This window comes from Podarcis gaigeae, assembly GCF_964106915.1.
Source record: "Podarcis gaigeae genome assembly, chromosome: 10".
Taxonomy (NCBI): domain Eukaryota; kingdom Metazoa; phylum Chordata; class Lepidosauria; order Squamata; family Lacertidae; genus Podarcis; species Podarcis gaigeae.
Genome location: NC_139686.1, coordinates 11,459,935 through 11,476,958, shown reverse-complemented (window position 1 = coordinate 11,476,958; position 17,024 = coordinate 11,459,935). Strand labels below are relative to the sequence as shown.

General features: G+C 42.1%; 1 protein-coding gene and 1 long non-coding RNA gene across 10 annotated transcripts in view; both read left to right on the top strand.

The window, feature by feature from the left end:
* Positions 1–17,024, top strand: part of LOC310826340 — a 264,239-nt gene that overhangs the window by 220,761 nt on the left and 26,454 nt on the right. The window lies entirely within an intron of this gene.
* The window catches only part of USP6NL (USP6 N-terminal like), a 135,548-nt gene that overhangs the window by 92,070 nt on the left and 26,454 nt on the right, over positions 1–17,024 (top strand). For all 9 annotated transcript variants that reach the window (XM_083700156.1, XM_083700160.1, XM_083700157.1 and 6 more), the window contains 4 exons: positions 8,116–8,223; positions 11,070–11,179; positions 13,761–13,809; positions 15,451–15,571. In XM_083700156.1, coding sequence (XP_083556282.1) covers positions 8,116–8,223; positions 11,070–11,179; positions 13,761–13,809; positions 15,451–15,571 — 388 coding nt within the window. The remainder of the gene's footprint in view (positions 1–8,115; positions 8,224–11,069; positions 11,180–13,760; positions 13,810–15,450; positions 15,572–17,024) is intronic.

Genomic DNA, 17,024 nt, shown 5'->3' with positions numbered 1-17,024 from the left:
ATCTGGCTCATTTTACTGGGAGGCACATTGGTATTATTTTACTATTTACCCTTGCCTTTAATTGTGTTTTCTCAGTCTGCAAGGGCAGCATATGTAATTCTCCCTTTTTATGACTTTGAGAATTGTTTTTCTACTATAAATCAATGGGGCCCCCTTGTCTTAGGAGAAAAACCTCTTGCCAAGGTTCTTTCTGCCTGGCATGAAACATTTGAAAATCCTTTTTTAAGCTCATTTTTAAATACAAGCCTTGATTGCAATATATAAGCTTTGATAAAAATGCAGGCTTATGATTAGGTGCCTCATGGTCTCATGAGGCAGAGCATTCCACCAGGCCGGAGCCAGGGTTGAAAAGGCCCTGGCTCTGGTTGAAGCTAATCTAACTTCTTTAGGGCCTGGGACCACTAGGGTGTTGCTATTTATGGACCTTGAGGTCCGTGGGGCATACCGGGAGAGGTGGTCCCGTAGGTCCAAGAAGAGAAAAGAGAAGAGCAGGAGAAGATGGTCTGGGAGGAAATCCAAGCGGGACAGAAGGGACTTACACTGTTGGGTAGAAATGTACAGGAAAGGAAGATTTGCAAGATGGGAGGGATATATAGCAATTTGCTTTTGGTCATATTTCTCTTTGCCAGAGGGCAGAATCCTGATTGATCAGATTTGGGTAGAAAGTGCTAAGAAATGGGCTTGGACCATCACTATGTTCAACAGTGTCCATCTAAGAGGAATAACAGGGTTCCTGTAGATGCAATAACTTTTCTTTTCTCTCCTAACTGCCCACAAACCAGTGATGTACAAGTGCAAAATTTGAGATCCCCAAACTCCCAGTTTCCATGTTGGGCATGTTTTGGAACTCCTTTTCTTTTAATAATCCTATTTTAAAAATAATTATTATTATTCTCCTCCTACTACAGCAGCAATTGTATTAACTGGTACATGTTTTGTGTGCCGCATTGAAAAAGAACCTCAGAAACTAAGCACATTGCACCAATTTGTGATACAGCCCTTTCTCTCTGGAGGCTCTTACTATAGAAAATGTTTTACTATTTAGCCTCCCTCCTCCTCCCTCCCTTTGTTGGTCTTTTCTAAAGTTGGGAAGAGAAATGCTGGCAAAGGCATTTAAGGACGTTGAAGCTGTTCTGTGGAATGTAAGGGAAGGAGACATTCGCTATTCTTTCATTAGAATGGTCCCTATCACACCAATTTGGCAAAGTTTTTGAAAATGGATGATATGTCTTGGCCAAGCCTCAATTTTGACTTCAGCTTCCTATCTCTAAAATGGGCATAAGTTATTGCCTTGACTTGCAGCATTGTTTGGAGCACAAGGACAGCAAAAACTTCTAAAGCACTTCTCAAATCTTGTGTGCTGCATAGTATATAAATTGTAGAGAGGGAAGTACTTGTTCAACATCCCACCTTCCTAACATGAACACACACACCCCAACTCCAATAACCTGCAACCTTTCTTTAGTAGCATAGGGAATCAACACGTTTGCCTCTCTGTATGCTGCTTGACAGCCCTTCTTGACCTGGTGCTTTGAGTTTATGTGTTTGCATCTTAATTATATCCTGCAGCTGAGATAGGGCATATCAAGCCATCAATCACGGCAGGCATTAAAGCCTCCTTTGTCCTGGTGTGACCATAACTTTCAGGGTGCCTTGAATAAAAATGTCATTCACTGTATTCACATTCAAATGTCTTCTTTGCTGTGCCATCTGACTCGCTTGTTGATGGAGTAGCTATCTGACTGAGAGAAAAGAAATAAGGAAGCATCAGGGAGGAGGGGGGAGAAACTGCCAGGCTTGAGGTGGCTGAAAATAATTTAGAGTTTATTGAGACACTCTGTGTCAAATTGTCCCCTTGTTCTCCATTCCCCTGTCCATAGCTTCCAAAGAATAAATAAAAGCCTCTCTGAGATTCAGAAGGAGATAGCAACAAGGCTTCCTCTTGCTGTCCCATCTCTGATTCACACAGAAGTCAATGAATGAGGCTCCATATGGTGCGAAGCCTCCACGTGACTGTAGTAGCTATGGGTTCTAGCAGCTGCTACAGCCACTTGCAGATCACTTCTGTTTATTTATTGTATTTAGATAACGCCATGTAACCAAGCTTACATCAAGAATCAAAATTAAAAATGGATCCAGCAAAACATATACAAACAATACAATAACAAGTGGCAAAGAGAACACTGATTAGCCCTTCCAACCCTCTCAGTTTCCAGCTAATGCATCATGTCAGTGCAAGGAATTCTGCTTATGGAACAGAACTCCCTCCACCCATACATGCACCCCACGACCTCCGGATATCTGCTCTGGAAGGTTGGGGGAAACCCCAAAACATATTTAGTGGGTGTAGGGGGCTAGAGGGGTGCCGTGGCACAAGTGGAAATCCTTGCAGTGATAGAATGAGTTAGTTGGATGCTATTCTGTGTCTCCCAACACCATTTTGCTTGCTTGCTTTCCATATTGGTAGCACGTGGTTTAATCTTGGACCCCAGAGCAATTTCTGGTGCTTTGTTTCCTGTTAATTTATTTCAGCTGTTAATTCCTGGTTATTTGAGTCCAGTAAGAAACCAGGTGCTCTGAAGAGAGAAGGGATGAAAGGAGAGAGGATAAGGGCTCTTTGCAGTGACCCTGAGATTTTTCTCCTTATGCTGAACAAGGTCTTGGTTCCTACAAACTCAGGAAAGTAAGAATACCTGTGAAGCTTCTTGTTTGTACAAGATAATGAAGCCCTAAAGGAATACACAGGGCTTTTTGTCCTTTTCATGAATGATTTGGAGGGATGGAGATGGCTGGGGAGATGTTTATCTCAGTCATTATGAAACATAAGAGTCTAATCCTTGATTTTTGAGCTCTGGAAGGCTTGCAGAAAAACATGGCTGCCAGTGCTAGCACAAGGGGAAAAAATGCTTGAGAACCAGGTTCTCTTATTTTTGAAACTAAGCCTATATTATCAAATATGTGCATTAAAATATTGGAGCATGATTCTGAATGTGAAGATGAGAACATTATATAATTGAATGGTATCAAGCTATTGACAGAAATATTCCATTGCATGGTTGGGAATACTTGTGGAAAACTGGAAAGGCCTTGCATTTGAAAATACTTCTATATTTTGTTTGGCTTTCTATAATAAGCCTCTTCCCGCCTCCAATGGAGATGCCTGGAGCAGCCAGCAACGAGTATAAAGGCATAACCAAAATAGTAAACAATATCCAGAAACAATTTAAAACAGGAACCACAGTATGCAAAGGAAAGATTTCTGAGATGAAAATTATTACAAAACAATTTTACGGTGCTGTTGTTGTTTCATGGTGGCTATTGGCAGAAAATGTACCACTGTGGGGAGTTTACAGAACTAGATTACAGCCAGGTGTGCCCCACCAGTAATAGCCTGATAGAACCTCAAAGATTGGAGGCGGCAGCAGGAGCCACAACAGGAGAGGGTCATTACTTGCACATACTGCTTCTTCTGCAGTTTTCCAGAGCCATTTGGTTGGCTGCTGTGGGAAGCAGGAAGCTGCACAAGACTGACCTTTGGTCTGATCCTGCAGGGCTCTTCTTCTCCTCTTCTTAAAAAATTTGTTGTTGTTTAGTCGTTTAGTCGTGTCCGGCTCTTCGTGACCCCATGGACCAGAGAACGCCAGGCACCTCTGTCCTCCACTGCCTCCCGCAGTTTGCTCAAACTCATGCTGGTAACCTCGAAAACACTATCCAACCATCTCGTCCTCTGCCGTCCCCTTCTCCTTGTGCCCTCCATCTTTCCCAACATCAGGGTCTTCTCCAGGGAGTCTTCTCTTCTCATGAGGTGGCCAAAGTACTGGAGCCTCAGCTTCACAATCTGTCCTTCCAGTGAGCACTCAGGGTTGATTTCCTTCAGTATGGAGAGGTTTGATCTTCTTGCAGTCCATGGGACTCTCAAGAGTCTCCTCCAGCACCATAATTCAAAAGCATCAATTCTTCGACGATCAGCCTTCTTTATGGTCCAGCTCTCACTTCTTAAAAAATACCCTGAATATAGGAATCTGCCTTACACCAAGTCAGACCATTGACCCATCTAACTCAGTATTGTCTGCTCAGACAGGCTGTGACTGTCGAGGGCTTGAGGCTGCAGAGAATCCTAACCCCACCTGGAGATGCCAGGAATTCAACCTTCCGCATGCAGAACAGAGCTAAGCTCAGGATGAGGCTGCTGCCACAGCTGGATTTCACCCTGCCTGTTTCCTTGTGGTTGCATGGCCTTCATTCTGCTCCCATAAAGATGTTTTTAAAAAAATATCTTGTATCAGCTAAGCCAGTGCCAACAAAACGGTATTTTTATTCCTTCGAAGAACATACCCTCAATATTGGCAGCTTATAAGATTTTCTCTGTCTTTTCTGTGTCTCTGAAATCTGAGACAGGCAATGGGAATCCTTAATCCAGTTTGGTTTTCCTTTTTTTAAGCCAGAATCTGGTAACATCTGTCTGTAATAAAGGGCTTCCTTTTTGGAGAACAAGATCAATTAGATTTAAGTGTCAGTAGCCTGCAGGAAAGTCTGGAAAAATATGTAGCATGGGTCTGAAGGCTTCTTTTTGACTGCTAGTACTGTCCCGACGCTACCCTTCAACATTCTCAGAATCTTTTCAGCAACAATTAATGTACATTTTCCATGTGTTTGATATGGTCCATTATTTTGTGACTTCGCTTCTGAATTGGAATTGGCTGGAAAGGCCACTCAAACTCGAGTGTTGTTACCCTTTTTAAGTGTGCACCTGAAAGCAACATTCTGCCCGGACGCTGAGGTCCAGTGCCGAGGGCCTTCTGGCGGTTCCCTCATTGCGAGAAGCAAAGCTACAGGGAACCAGGCAGAGGGCCTTCTCGGTAGTGGCGCCCGCCCTGTGGAATGCCTTCCAGCAGGTGTCAAAGCGATAAACAACTACCTGACATTCAGAAGACATCTTAAGGCAGCCCTGTTCAGGGAAGTTTTTAACGTGTGATATTTTACTGTATTTTTTGGTTTCTATGGAAGCTGCCCAGAGTGGCTGGGGAGGCCCAGCCAGATGGGTGGGGTATAAATTATTATTATTATTATTATTATTATTATTATTATTATTATTAAAGCACAACAAATCTGATTGCAAATATAAAAGTATTTTTGTAAAGGAATCATCATCTGGCTGCAGCACTCTAAAGTAGACATGTGATGGCAAGTGATATTAGAGTTTCAAAAGAATTAACACCGCCCCCCCCCTCAGTGCACACAGTTGCATTCACTAACTGAGAATAATCTCAAGGATTGGGTGTGTATGTGTGTCAGTCAGTGTAAAAAGCTCGGGATTTTAAATAGCAATAGGAAACATTTAGTTGTGGGTCTTATGGTGATTATGGAAAGTCAAGGTGTACATATTTATTTTCATAAGCCATGTTTGTGGACCATCAGCTTTACTTCCCATCATGTGGGGAAATGGAGTAGCCGTGGCCTATCTCACAGGGTTGTTGTGAAGAAGTACACAGAATATAAAGCACTTTGCAAATTTATGATAAGAATCTAATTTGTCCAGTTTTTGCCACATTTTTTCTTTTTAAAAATACCTTTGCTTTTCCCCCCATCACGATAACTTTTATTGCACATTAGCTAAGCCTGATTCGATTTATCCCTTCAGAAAGAACTTAATGAACTGCTGTTTCCGAGAAACATTGTCCCACTCATCTAGTGCTGTGTAATCGGAGCAGATTTACCATTCTCACAGCTGGCATATTCCCATAAGGCCCGATACCCGCTTGGCCTGGAGTGCGCGGCAGCTGTTGATGCAGCTGTTTGCGCTGCATCCCGCCATTTCCTCATTCTGCCTTGATCAATTATAATTGCATCAGACAGCGGTGATTCATCCGTTATATTTCATTTACCCTTCGTGTGCACGACAGATACTGCTGTTTCCTTATCCTGTTCACCCTTACAACCAGAAAGAGAATATTCACATTTTAGAAATTGGTGTCTGTGTATAGTGATTTTCCTATAGTGGTCCTTTAGCCCATAGCGGAGTGCAGATGCTTACCTGGGTCAAAGATCCCTTTTTCTGGGCAGAGGACTGAGCAAACATGCCCATATTCATAACGGAATACGTGATGAAGATGTTTCGTGATGATGCTTCTATGCACGAGGGCTGAATCAGAATTCTCCCTTCCTCTTCCTTTTTCTTCTGAGGGGGAATAATCACACAATTCTGACTTCTGTACAGAAGCATTACAAACATTTATGCGGAACACCCACCTCTGCCCTTATAGTCAGAGTGTAGCAATGTGTGAGAGTATATGAGAGCTACTCTCCCACGAGAACAGGATGTTGGGCCTTCATAAGCACCCAAACGGACCATATATCTGAGCCGGCTTTTGAAGAAGCTAATCACAGTTTCCACAGCCAATGGGATAGAACTACATCCTGGTTGTCGCGTTGTAAGTGACCGAGGGTAAAAGTGATGACCACATAATAGGAAAGATTTCTAATACTTATTATCTACAATAATTTGGAACTTTAAGCATCCAGTTATTTTTTAATTTGTGTGTGTGGCTGTGAGAAAGGGTGTTGCTTTGAAGAATTTAATTTTCATTGCAAGGTTAAAAGTAACAGTCACGCCATGTAATGGAATTGAACCACAGAGCTAGCTTGCAAAATCCTCCACTAGTTTTTCCCCCATTCAGTATTTGACATAGCAGCTAAAGGTTTATAACTGTGAAATCCTTTATGAATTCATTTGATTTGTAAATTACAACGTGGAGCCAGGAGATTAAGTGTCTAATCAGTTATTGATTTTGTTTTAACCTTCCAGAACGTGGTGCTTTTGGTGAGACTCATCTCAGCTGAAACCCACAGCCAATTAGCCATTTAGCTAGGTGTTCTATATCAGTATGCCTTTCAGGGCCAACTAGATGTTGCACAAGAGATGCGTAAACAGCCTTCTGATTCTCTCTTTTTTAAAAAATTGATTAGATTCTTATGAGTTCAAGCAGAGGAATGGCAGGAGGGGGAAAGGTATAAATGGTGAACAACTGTGGTTTCCCTCCAAATGCTTGCATTAGCTTATATTTTGAATTTTGTACACAGTATTCTATGCAAACAGTTTTTGCATTGTAAAACAGCTGTAGGAATGATTTTGAAGTTATGGCCATTCTTAGCATTGTACACTTGGGAACATTACTGCACAGGGGTATGGGGGTGGATATTAGGACCCTTTAGGAAGGAAGGAGCAAGGAAGAAAGTAGTAGGCCACAATATGATGCAGCTGCGGAAAGTTGCCACTATGTCTTAAGTGTTGGGGTTGATGGTGTGTGTATATTTCTTATGCTGTACATGCGGCATCCATGGTGCAGTCTAGTCTCCACTTTCTACACTTTAAAGAGGGGCTCCCAAACTGTGGTCCACCAGTGTCCGTGGTTTTGTGGTTGAAGACAGGAGAGGACACCTGTGTCAAATTAATCTAGCATGGTTCATATATGGCTGCTCTTTCAATCCTGGCATCATGTCCTGTATTTATATTGCCACGTTTTGCACCATTGTCTTTGGAGACATCACACTGATCGCAGTTCAACTCAATTTCATTTTGCCGCTGGCCATAACAATAGTAGCTGGTAAGTTATAAGTAGTGGTGACAGGTGACATATTGTGATGAATGGTGGTGATCAAGGCTCTGGTTTGACTATATATGTATATGTGACCCTATTGATTCTCTCCCCCCGAAAATTGCTGTTTACACAAATAAAAGAACTTTTGTTTTTTTAAGGAGCAAAATCAGTGGTCTTGTATGAGTGCTCAAACTGCAGCCAAAAAGGTCTGTTAGGGAGCACATCTGATTACCTTCTGTGAACCCACATGGCAGAGCAACTATTTCCCTTATAATTCCTCACATTACCCCTTCCTCCTTTTTTCAGATACTTTTCAGTGCATGGCACACCTACTGAATCAACAAAGAGAGAATATCATTGAAACCGTCATGCGCGTACACACAAACACAGGCCACTTCTGTCCAAATTAATAATACCATTTACTTTGTTTCCAGGCTATAGGTCTTGGTATAGTTACCACGTCAAATCTTTTGTGGTTTACTTCTGCTTGATGTTGCTTATTTGTTTATTTACACAGTTTCATAGGAGAATTTATAAAGGAATTCCACTGCAGCTGAGAGGTGAAGTCTGGTCTTTGTTGCTTGATGTCCCTAAAATGAAAGAAGAAATGAAAGACTATTACAATGTGAGTTTCTAAAAAATCAGAAATACTGTATTATGCCTAAGTATTTGAAAATTACTTACCGCATAGTGCTTTAGTGTTCCATGATATGACTAATACAACAAATTGTATTATTATTATTACTATTATTATTTAATTAAAATCTAGTTTAGTAAGGACTAACTGCTTTCATAAAGATTGTTCTTATCCGTTTCATACCTCCAACTTTACTATCAGATAGAATGATAATCTGTGTATAGCCTTCATGATTCCCTTTGCCTCAAAGGAGAAAAGGTTGATCAGCTTTTAATGAAAGCATTCATTGTGGAAAAAGTCAGTGACTAATTTCCATGGTTCTGGCACCGGTTTCTATATCCTTGTTTGTTGAATATGCGTCAGCGTTCAGGTTCCTTTTTAGAAGCAAATATTTGAGTTCTCAGAAAATGTAGAATCCACACAGAGAACAATGGCTTGCAAATACTCTTGATTAGCACACTTAAAATGTCCACTGCTCATGTCGCCCTTTAGATGGAACGGTTCAAAAGTTGAGAGGCATCTTTCTCGAAAGTCCTGATTAAATCCTATTAATAGGAACCTAACTACGTCCAGTTGTTTTCCAGGAAATGTCCCCATTTCTCAGCCTGCAACTGCACTACTCAAAAACAGGATAGTCTTGTTCCTAGAAGCCACTGGGCGCTTTCTCTTTAGCAAGCTGTTTCACCTTTTCTGCCTCTGCTGTTTCCTCCCATGCTAAAGCATGCACACCCACTCCACTCTCTGAAGCTGGAAACAGACATGATGTGGCAGAGCTATGATCAGGGCTCCTCTACCACCACGCTGCCAACTTTTAAGAAAAATGGGGGTGGTGGTAATTGGCAAGTTCTACCCAAGCTGATTCCAATCTAAGTCCTACTCTGATTCCCACTGCTCTTTGCCCTCCTTGAGGGAAAATGCAGAGGTGTTTCAGATGCATGAATCTACCCCCCACCCAACGCAGCTGACCTAATACCATATTTGGGGAATGGGATTATTTTTTTATATTGGAAAAATAGAATAGGGAAAGGGTTAAACTCCTCTTCATCCTAATGCCAGTGGTCCATTACTCTCATCAGAAGGAGACCCTTTTGTGGTTGCTTTAAAGTAAAAACAAAGAATATCACCACCACACAAAAGAAGCCTTAGGAGCATAGGAGGTGCGTTGGTTTTTTCCTCAAGGCCGACCACCGATCCATCTAGTTCAGTGTCGCCTGCACTGCTGGCAATAGCTTTCCAGACAGGGGTCTTTACTAGCTACCTGCAGATGCTGGGAATTGAACCTGTGCATGTAGCCAGTATGCAATGGCCACTTCCCTAAAGTCAGTGCTTTACCCCCCTGAAAAAAATGTTTAGGGGTACTCTCATTTTCCTAGTCATATTGAAATACTGCCCCTCAATGAGGCTAGACTTAGGTTCACAAAATGTTTAGGTGTATGCATACCCCTGCGTCTCCCCCCGAAAAAAGCACTGCCTAAACCTAATCAGAGACCTTGTGTTATACCAGCTTGGGCTCCATGTCCTTGACTGGAAGCAAGCTTTTGAATCTAACAAAAACAGACCTTGTATATAAACTCCAGTTTCATTTCCCTAATACCCTGAAAGCCTTTCTGACAAGCTTCTGCCAGCTTTTAAGTCGTATGTGCTTGACTGACATGCTCCATACGGAAAAAGGTGTCTACTGGATGGTAGAATGGGCTGTACCACTTTAGATTCGATTGGGGACAGGAGATGTCACATATTGGAGTGTCCTCCCTTATGTTTAAAGCAAACAGACGCAGCCTTCCTGCAAACAGCAGTCCAACCTGGTAGGTAGCAGGTTAGAAGAGACTTTGTTTTTCTCAGACCTGATTTTATTTGAAGCTAGCATTTTTAAAAAGGCATTTTTTTACATCCTGAAATGGCACAATCCACTCTTACTTTCTTAGGAGTCTACTATCTCCAGTCTTGCCAACCTGGTAACCTCCTACTGAGAGTTGTAGTGCAAAACATCTAGAGCTCATCATATTGGTGAAGGGGTACTATCTCCTTCTGCTTCATGTGTGAGATCTCTGGGCCAGTCAAGCCTTTAGTGTAATATGAATAGATGACATAGATGTATAAATCGAGATTCAGGCTATAATCTAGTCACAGTTAAATCTTTCCAACTAAAATTGGTTGAATTTAAAAGTACTTAAAGCATTTGCTTAACTTTCCCATTTAAATTAATTGGCCTCAGAAGTACTTTGTCCAGATCCTACCCTTTCTTCTTAGTTATGGGTCATGGCTGTCATCCTGTGTTCAGTTCATTGCTGCTTGTTAAGATCCAGTGGAACTATTCATCAAGATTCAGAAGAATTTGAAATGGCCTACAACTAACCTTAACGAAGATTACAAGTGAACTACAGAAAAAACAAATAAAAAGGGTTTAAGAGAACTGGGCCTATCTTCAAAGGTTACAGATGCCATCTAGTGATGTGTGCAGGAAAAGAAAGAAAAAAAGTCCACCAGGACATGAAAAACTCAAGTGTCTACATTTAAAGGAAAGGCTTGGGCAATTTAAAAAAAATAAAAATTTAAAACTGTTGAGAGGGAAATGGACCATTGCTGAAAGTCTTAGAATTCTTTAGGTATGAATTAATAACTGATCTACTGTTAGGGAAATATAATAATGAAGCTTTAGTTGACTTCAAATGTAGGGTTGGGTATGCAGGTGTGCAGGTGAACTATTGAAAGAGAACTGGTTTGCATTCCTATGTAGAAATTCTCCCAGCTGCATGCCCAGTCTAGAACATAGGCATGAACTGTGAGGTTGCGATACATACACTTGCTGATTATTTTCTCCTTCCTCCCACAAGACCTTAAAAACCCAAGCAAGAGGTACCTCACCAGATATCAGGCAGATTGACCTTGATGTAAATCGGACATACCGGGATCATATCATGTTTAGAGACCGATATGGAGTTAAGTAAGTAAAGCAAAAACCTACTATTCTACACCTTTTCTTTTGTATTGCAGACCTTCAGAACACCTCCCCAAGATCCTTTGCCATTATTGATTTGTGGAAACAGTGGCCACATTTGGACATTGTGCTAAACCAGGCGTGCTCCCCCTCTTCTCCCCAACCCTTCTTCCCAGGCAGTAACAGGAGGAATTGGAAAGCTTTTGTTTCCCCTTTATTGCAGCTGTCGGCAAACTGGTGTCTCCCCCCCTACCCCATTTTTGGACTACAGCTCCCATCAGCCCCAGCCAACAAGTGCTGACTGAGGCTGATGGGAGTTGTAGTCAAAAGCCTCTGGAGGGCGCCATGTTGGCCAGGGCTGCTTTACAGTGTACAACACTAAGAACACATTTTATGGAGCACAATAATAAAAACATAATAAAAAGCACAATGATAGCATAATAACATAATAATCAAAACAACAGTCTCTCTCTCGCCTCCCCCCCAAGTTTTAACAGGTCATAGATTATTAAATGGCCAAAGGCCTGGGTAAAGAGGAATGTTTTTGCTTGATGCCTGAAGACATGTAATGTTGGCAAGCCTCTCTGGGGAGAGCATTCCATAGACGGGGAACCATCACAGAAAAGGCCCGTTCTTTTGTTGCCACCCTTGAGGGGGTGAGGGGCATAGAGAAAGGCCTCAGATGACAAGCGCAGGATCCGGGTCAGTTTGTATGGGGAGAGGTGGTCCTTAAGGTATTGAGTTCCTGAGCCATGCAAAGTGTTACCGGTCAACACCAGCACTTTGAATTGGGCCCGGAAACTAATTGGCATATATGACCAAACTAGGGATTTTGATTCATTACTAACTATGGCTAGGTAAAGGTAAAGGTAAAGGTAAAGGTAAAGGTACCCCTGCCCGTACGGGCCAGTCTTGACAGACTCTGGGGTTGTGCGCCCATCTCACTCAAGAGGCCAGGGGCCAGCGCTGTCCGAAGACACTTCCGGGTCACGTGGCCAGCGTGACATCGCTGCTCTGGCGAGCCAGAGCTGCACACGGAAACGCCGTTTACCTTCCCACTGGTAAGCGGTCCCTATTTATCTACTTGCACCCGGAGGTGCTTTCGAACTGCTAGGTTGGCAGGCGCTGGGACCGAGCAGCGGGAGCGCACCCCGCCGCAGGGATTCGAACCGCCGACCTTTCGATCGGCAAGTCCTAGGCGCTGAGGCTTTAACCCACAGCGCCACCTGCGTCCCTAACTATGGCTAGTTTTCAGCAAATCAGCTTCATTACTCATTGTTTAAGGTTAACATGGGTTTCATGTGACATCTGAGGGAAGGGCCATTTGAGATGGGCTGTGAAAGCAGCCTTCCTTCTTCCCTGGCTTTTAGCGTGTTGTTTCTTTGCTGCTGCAGATAAATGTATGGAAATCTCTATTCAGCTGTCTGAAGCTCCAAGCATCCTCCAATGTTTGTCTATTATTCATAAAAACATTTTTATACCACATGGTTGTGCACTCGGAAGTAAAATTTTAAGAGCATCATCTGGAGAGAGACTGGAAGCTTTTAAAATAAGGACGCTTTAAGAGAAACAAGATAGAACCTATGTTGCTAAAGCATTTCCCCAGATTTAATACATAAAGAAGCTTGTGCATATGGGAGGGAAATGCCTCATGTAAGCTTGATCACAGGAGTAATATAATCTCTCACCGAATATGTTTTCCCTTACTAAATCATTTTCTGCATCCCATAGGAGAACGTGATGAACATGGTTTCCTAACATAATAATATATTCTTAGTTTAATATCTGTGAAACTGGTGGTTGAAGTGTAGTGTTCCATGTATCAGTGAGGGTCCTTGAATGCTCCTTTTCATTTCAAACTTGTGAAATCAGATATAATGAAGTATTGATTCTACCCAGTTTTGAAAATGCCAAATGCCACGTCTGTATGAACCCAACAATCAGTTGGGATTGAAATGTTTCATCCCACATCCTCCTTGTTCTGCCTGACTGGAGTGTCTTTCCATGTATTCTTTGTCATCCTTCTAAATTGGGTCTGTACTGGATGACACCCGCCCCTGCCCCATCCCACCTCCAGCACAACACAGTTGCACACAGCAGAATTATATTCTTTTTCCTGCTATAAGGTACGCACTTAAATTTCTTGTGTGCTACAGTCACCTTGTCTTTAGTGCAAAGCAGAAACCCAACTCCATTGTCTATAACTAGTTACCAAAGAGGAGCTCTCCTCACTGCAACATTTTGTTGCACACCTAATTGCAATAATAATTGCACAAACTCCTTCCCTTCTGCAGAAGTCCTCCATTTCTTTGGCAGCCGTGGGGCTCTTTTAGAACTTTGGTCTGAAATTAGGCTTGACATAAAATGGGGTTGTTGGAGGACTGGCTTGTTAGCCTTCAGATGTTTCCAAATGTATTAAAGTGTGCAATAATTTTACAAATATTTATCCTTTTACAAAGGTTATGCAAATGTACAAAATGTGCTTCTTAAGTCCTGATGGTAGTGAAGTTTTATATCATGATTCATTAAGTATTTTACTAGTGTGCACAATGAATGAGTTACAAAATTTACTGTCTTTTCTCTTTAGACAACAAGCTTTATTCCATGTTTTAGCTGCATATTCTGTGTATAATACGGTAAGTCACATTGTATGTGGATGCATATTGATCTAAATTCATACACACTCAGTTACTACGCTTATTCTTGATATATTGCATAGGTAATGTTTATACACACACACACACACACACACACACACACACACACATAAAATCCTGATTTAGTACGCCAGGATGTGCACAGGTTGTGTGCATCTGTGAACAACAAGTTAATAGCTTCCAAACAAGTGAAATTTTATCCATGGCTTGGTTTCTAATTCCTTGCTTGCATGGAAAACGCTAACCAGTGTTTCCAGCTCACATGTAACAGGAAGCTGTGGTTAGCTGTGTCTTCCTGGTCTGTTTTGCTACTCACACAAACAGAGAAAGTGATCCAGCTGTAAATGGGTTGTGTGCGAGTGCACACAGCTCATTTGTATCCTGGCTTATTAAGCGAATATTTGGTTGTATGAACATTACCAATGTGACCATAGCCACGGAAGCAGAATTTCTAAAGGGGAACTAAGGTTGTTGGATTGTAGTCAACGTGCTGCCTACAAGTTGTGACTCAAAGAAGGTGTTTCTGATTATTGACCAGGTGCTACCAAAACTTTTGTTGCTGTAGTAATTTCTCTTTTTTTGTCTAAAACCATGGAGATCAGAAACAAGCTTACAAGATCAGTAATAAAATATTGTATTTTATCAAGAGCAGCCAGTGTTAACAGAGCATAAGGAGCCAGTGAATCTGGGGTCAACGAAGAGGGGTTTTTTTGCCTTGCTCTTTTGTTCTTTACAAAAGTGTAAAGCATCCCTTTCCACCTTTGGGGTTTGGTTTTCAAATTCCAGGGGAGTAATCTTTGCAGCAAAGCCAACTAACACTCTGATGGCGCCATAAAGCCCAACAGGTTTATTGTAGCATAACCTTTAATGAGGTAATCCACTTTATGTGGTGCTGAAAACCTGTTGGTCTCTGAGCAGCCACAGAATTCTTAGTTTGCAAATTGTGATACACACTTAACCTCTGGGGTAGGGTAGGGTAAAAATCTAAACAAGGGGATATGTTATTTTTCAGATTACACGGAAAAGGAATTCTTGCTCATGCTGGGTGAACATTTTCAAAAGGGGAGTAGGGAGGAAAGGTGAATTAAAGAGAGAGTTTGTGGCCTAAGCATCTCCTGAAATACAAACTTCCTATACGCAAGGACTAGATTTGAATACAATAGCATTCCACCATGTGAGCCTCCACTTACAGTCTGAAGGGATTCAGGAGAGAACTAGCCCAAAGTGTTGCAAGGGCTAGGTGGAACTGCATATCTGGAATGTGCCTTCAATGGTTAACCATGCGTCTTGCTGGCCTGGACAAAGGGTGAAGAAGGGCGCGTGAATGTGCGGGTGGAGAAACCTCTGCCTTTTGCATAGTTCCATCCATTGCTCTGCACCTGGCCCACTGGCCTGTGGCTCCAAGAAGATGGTCCACAACAGAATGAGGTCCTCAGCAAAACTACCACTTGTTCTGCCACACTTTTCAAGTGATCCACAGGGCTGCAGTTCTTCCATCCCTAACAGCTTCCTGTTCCCGCCACAAGACTCAAATTGACCATGTAATTTCTGGCGTGTTTTTGTTGGGTTTTGTCGCTGTTTGCAAATTCCTAAACGCTTGTCTACCTTTTCTCCTCCTAGGAAGTTGGATATTGTCAGGGAATGAGCCACATCACAGCTTTACTTCTTATGTACATGAATGAAGAAGATGCCTTCTGGGCCCTGGTGAAACTCTTCTCAGGACCCAAGCATGCTATGCATGGTATGTCACCCAAATCTTGCTTCAAAGCACTGATTAATTCTCACCTGATTTTTCAATTATTATTATGAAGTCTGGACTGGATTTGTAGTACGGCAAGCTGGGCCTTTTGGCTATTAATGTGCTCAAAATACTTAGGAAAAAAATGTGTTGTTTTTTAACCGAGAATTTTTCTGCAGTCTATGATAGGCCTCTTAAAATGCTCTTTTGAGGTCATTTGTGATGATGTGCAGGGACTGTAACCCTGCACATGACCTGCTTTCTGTGGGCATGGAGCTGGCTGCACAGAAAGTTTTGCCCTCATTTGAATCCATTATTGCAGCTGGAAATCGGGAGTGGAATTAAATTTCCAGTGTCCGCATACTCAGAGCAGGAATTTCCCCTGTAGGGCAGCATTCTTCCCTGGCCATTTTCAACCTGGGGCAAGAAGTTTTTGCATTTAGGATAAAGGGCATGGTGATGCTTTAAACATGATTATGGGAAAGCAGCATATAAATAAACTTAATAATCAGTAACATAAGATTGTGGCAATCTCAAATGCTCAGCAACTCTTAATTCAGTCTCTCGCTCATTGTTAGCAACGTTGATGTTGTGCTTACTTGCACCATCTGGCCACAGTGTAAACAGGACATGCCTCCAGCAAATCAGTCCTTGGATGGGAGAACCATGACCTTCTAGATATTAGGCTACAACTGCTATCAGCCCTAGTCACCATGGCCAATGATCAGGGATGATGAGAGTTTACTACAATGTCATCTGGAGAGCCATAAGTTCCCCATCCTTAGTCTGTTTCCTTCTTAATCGGATTGGTTCACACCTTGTACTTATTTGCCTGCTGTGTGCAGCTATTCAAGCTCCACAACTTTGGCGCCCTAAAAAAAGCTCTTTGGTGAAGTCTCCCCCCAAAAAAGCTCAACAACTTTGGTCAATCCAATGGGTAGATCACTGCCAGTTTATTTATAGTGGGAGTAGATAACAGTCTCTTGGAAGTTGGACACCCTTGAAGTACAGCATCAGACCATGGTTTGATATTACAGGAACAGACCCAGGCTTATAGCTGGCATGGTTTTACCCAACAGCAAACGATGGTTTGCTGCAAACTGCAGTTGGGAGCTTCTAACCTTTGCACTTCAGGGAAAAAGGGAGTGCATCAGTCTGGGTTTGCAATGCCAAATCACCCTTTTGGTATTGCATCTCAAAGCCCCTGTGCAAAGCCTGCTACCTTTTCTGTATGCCTTACCAGCTTTCACGCATCTGATGAAACGGGCTCTTGGTCATCTATGGTTACGTCACAATGAGTAAATTAATCTTTAATACACCACAAGACCTTACATTGTATTTTAATGTTTAAGTGATTTCCGCCCCCATCGGAATTATTTCACCGCAACACTTAAACCTGTGAACATGTTTTTTTGTGGGAATTTGTTAGTGTTCAACATGTTTTTATTCTCTCTTC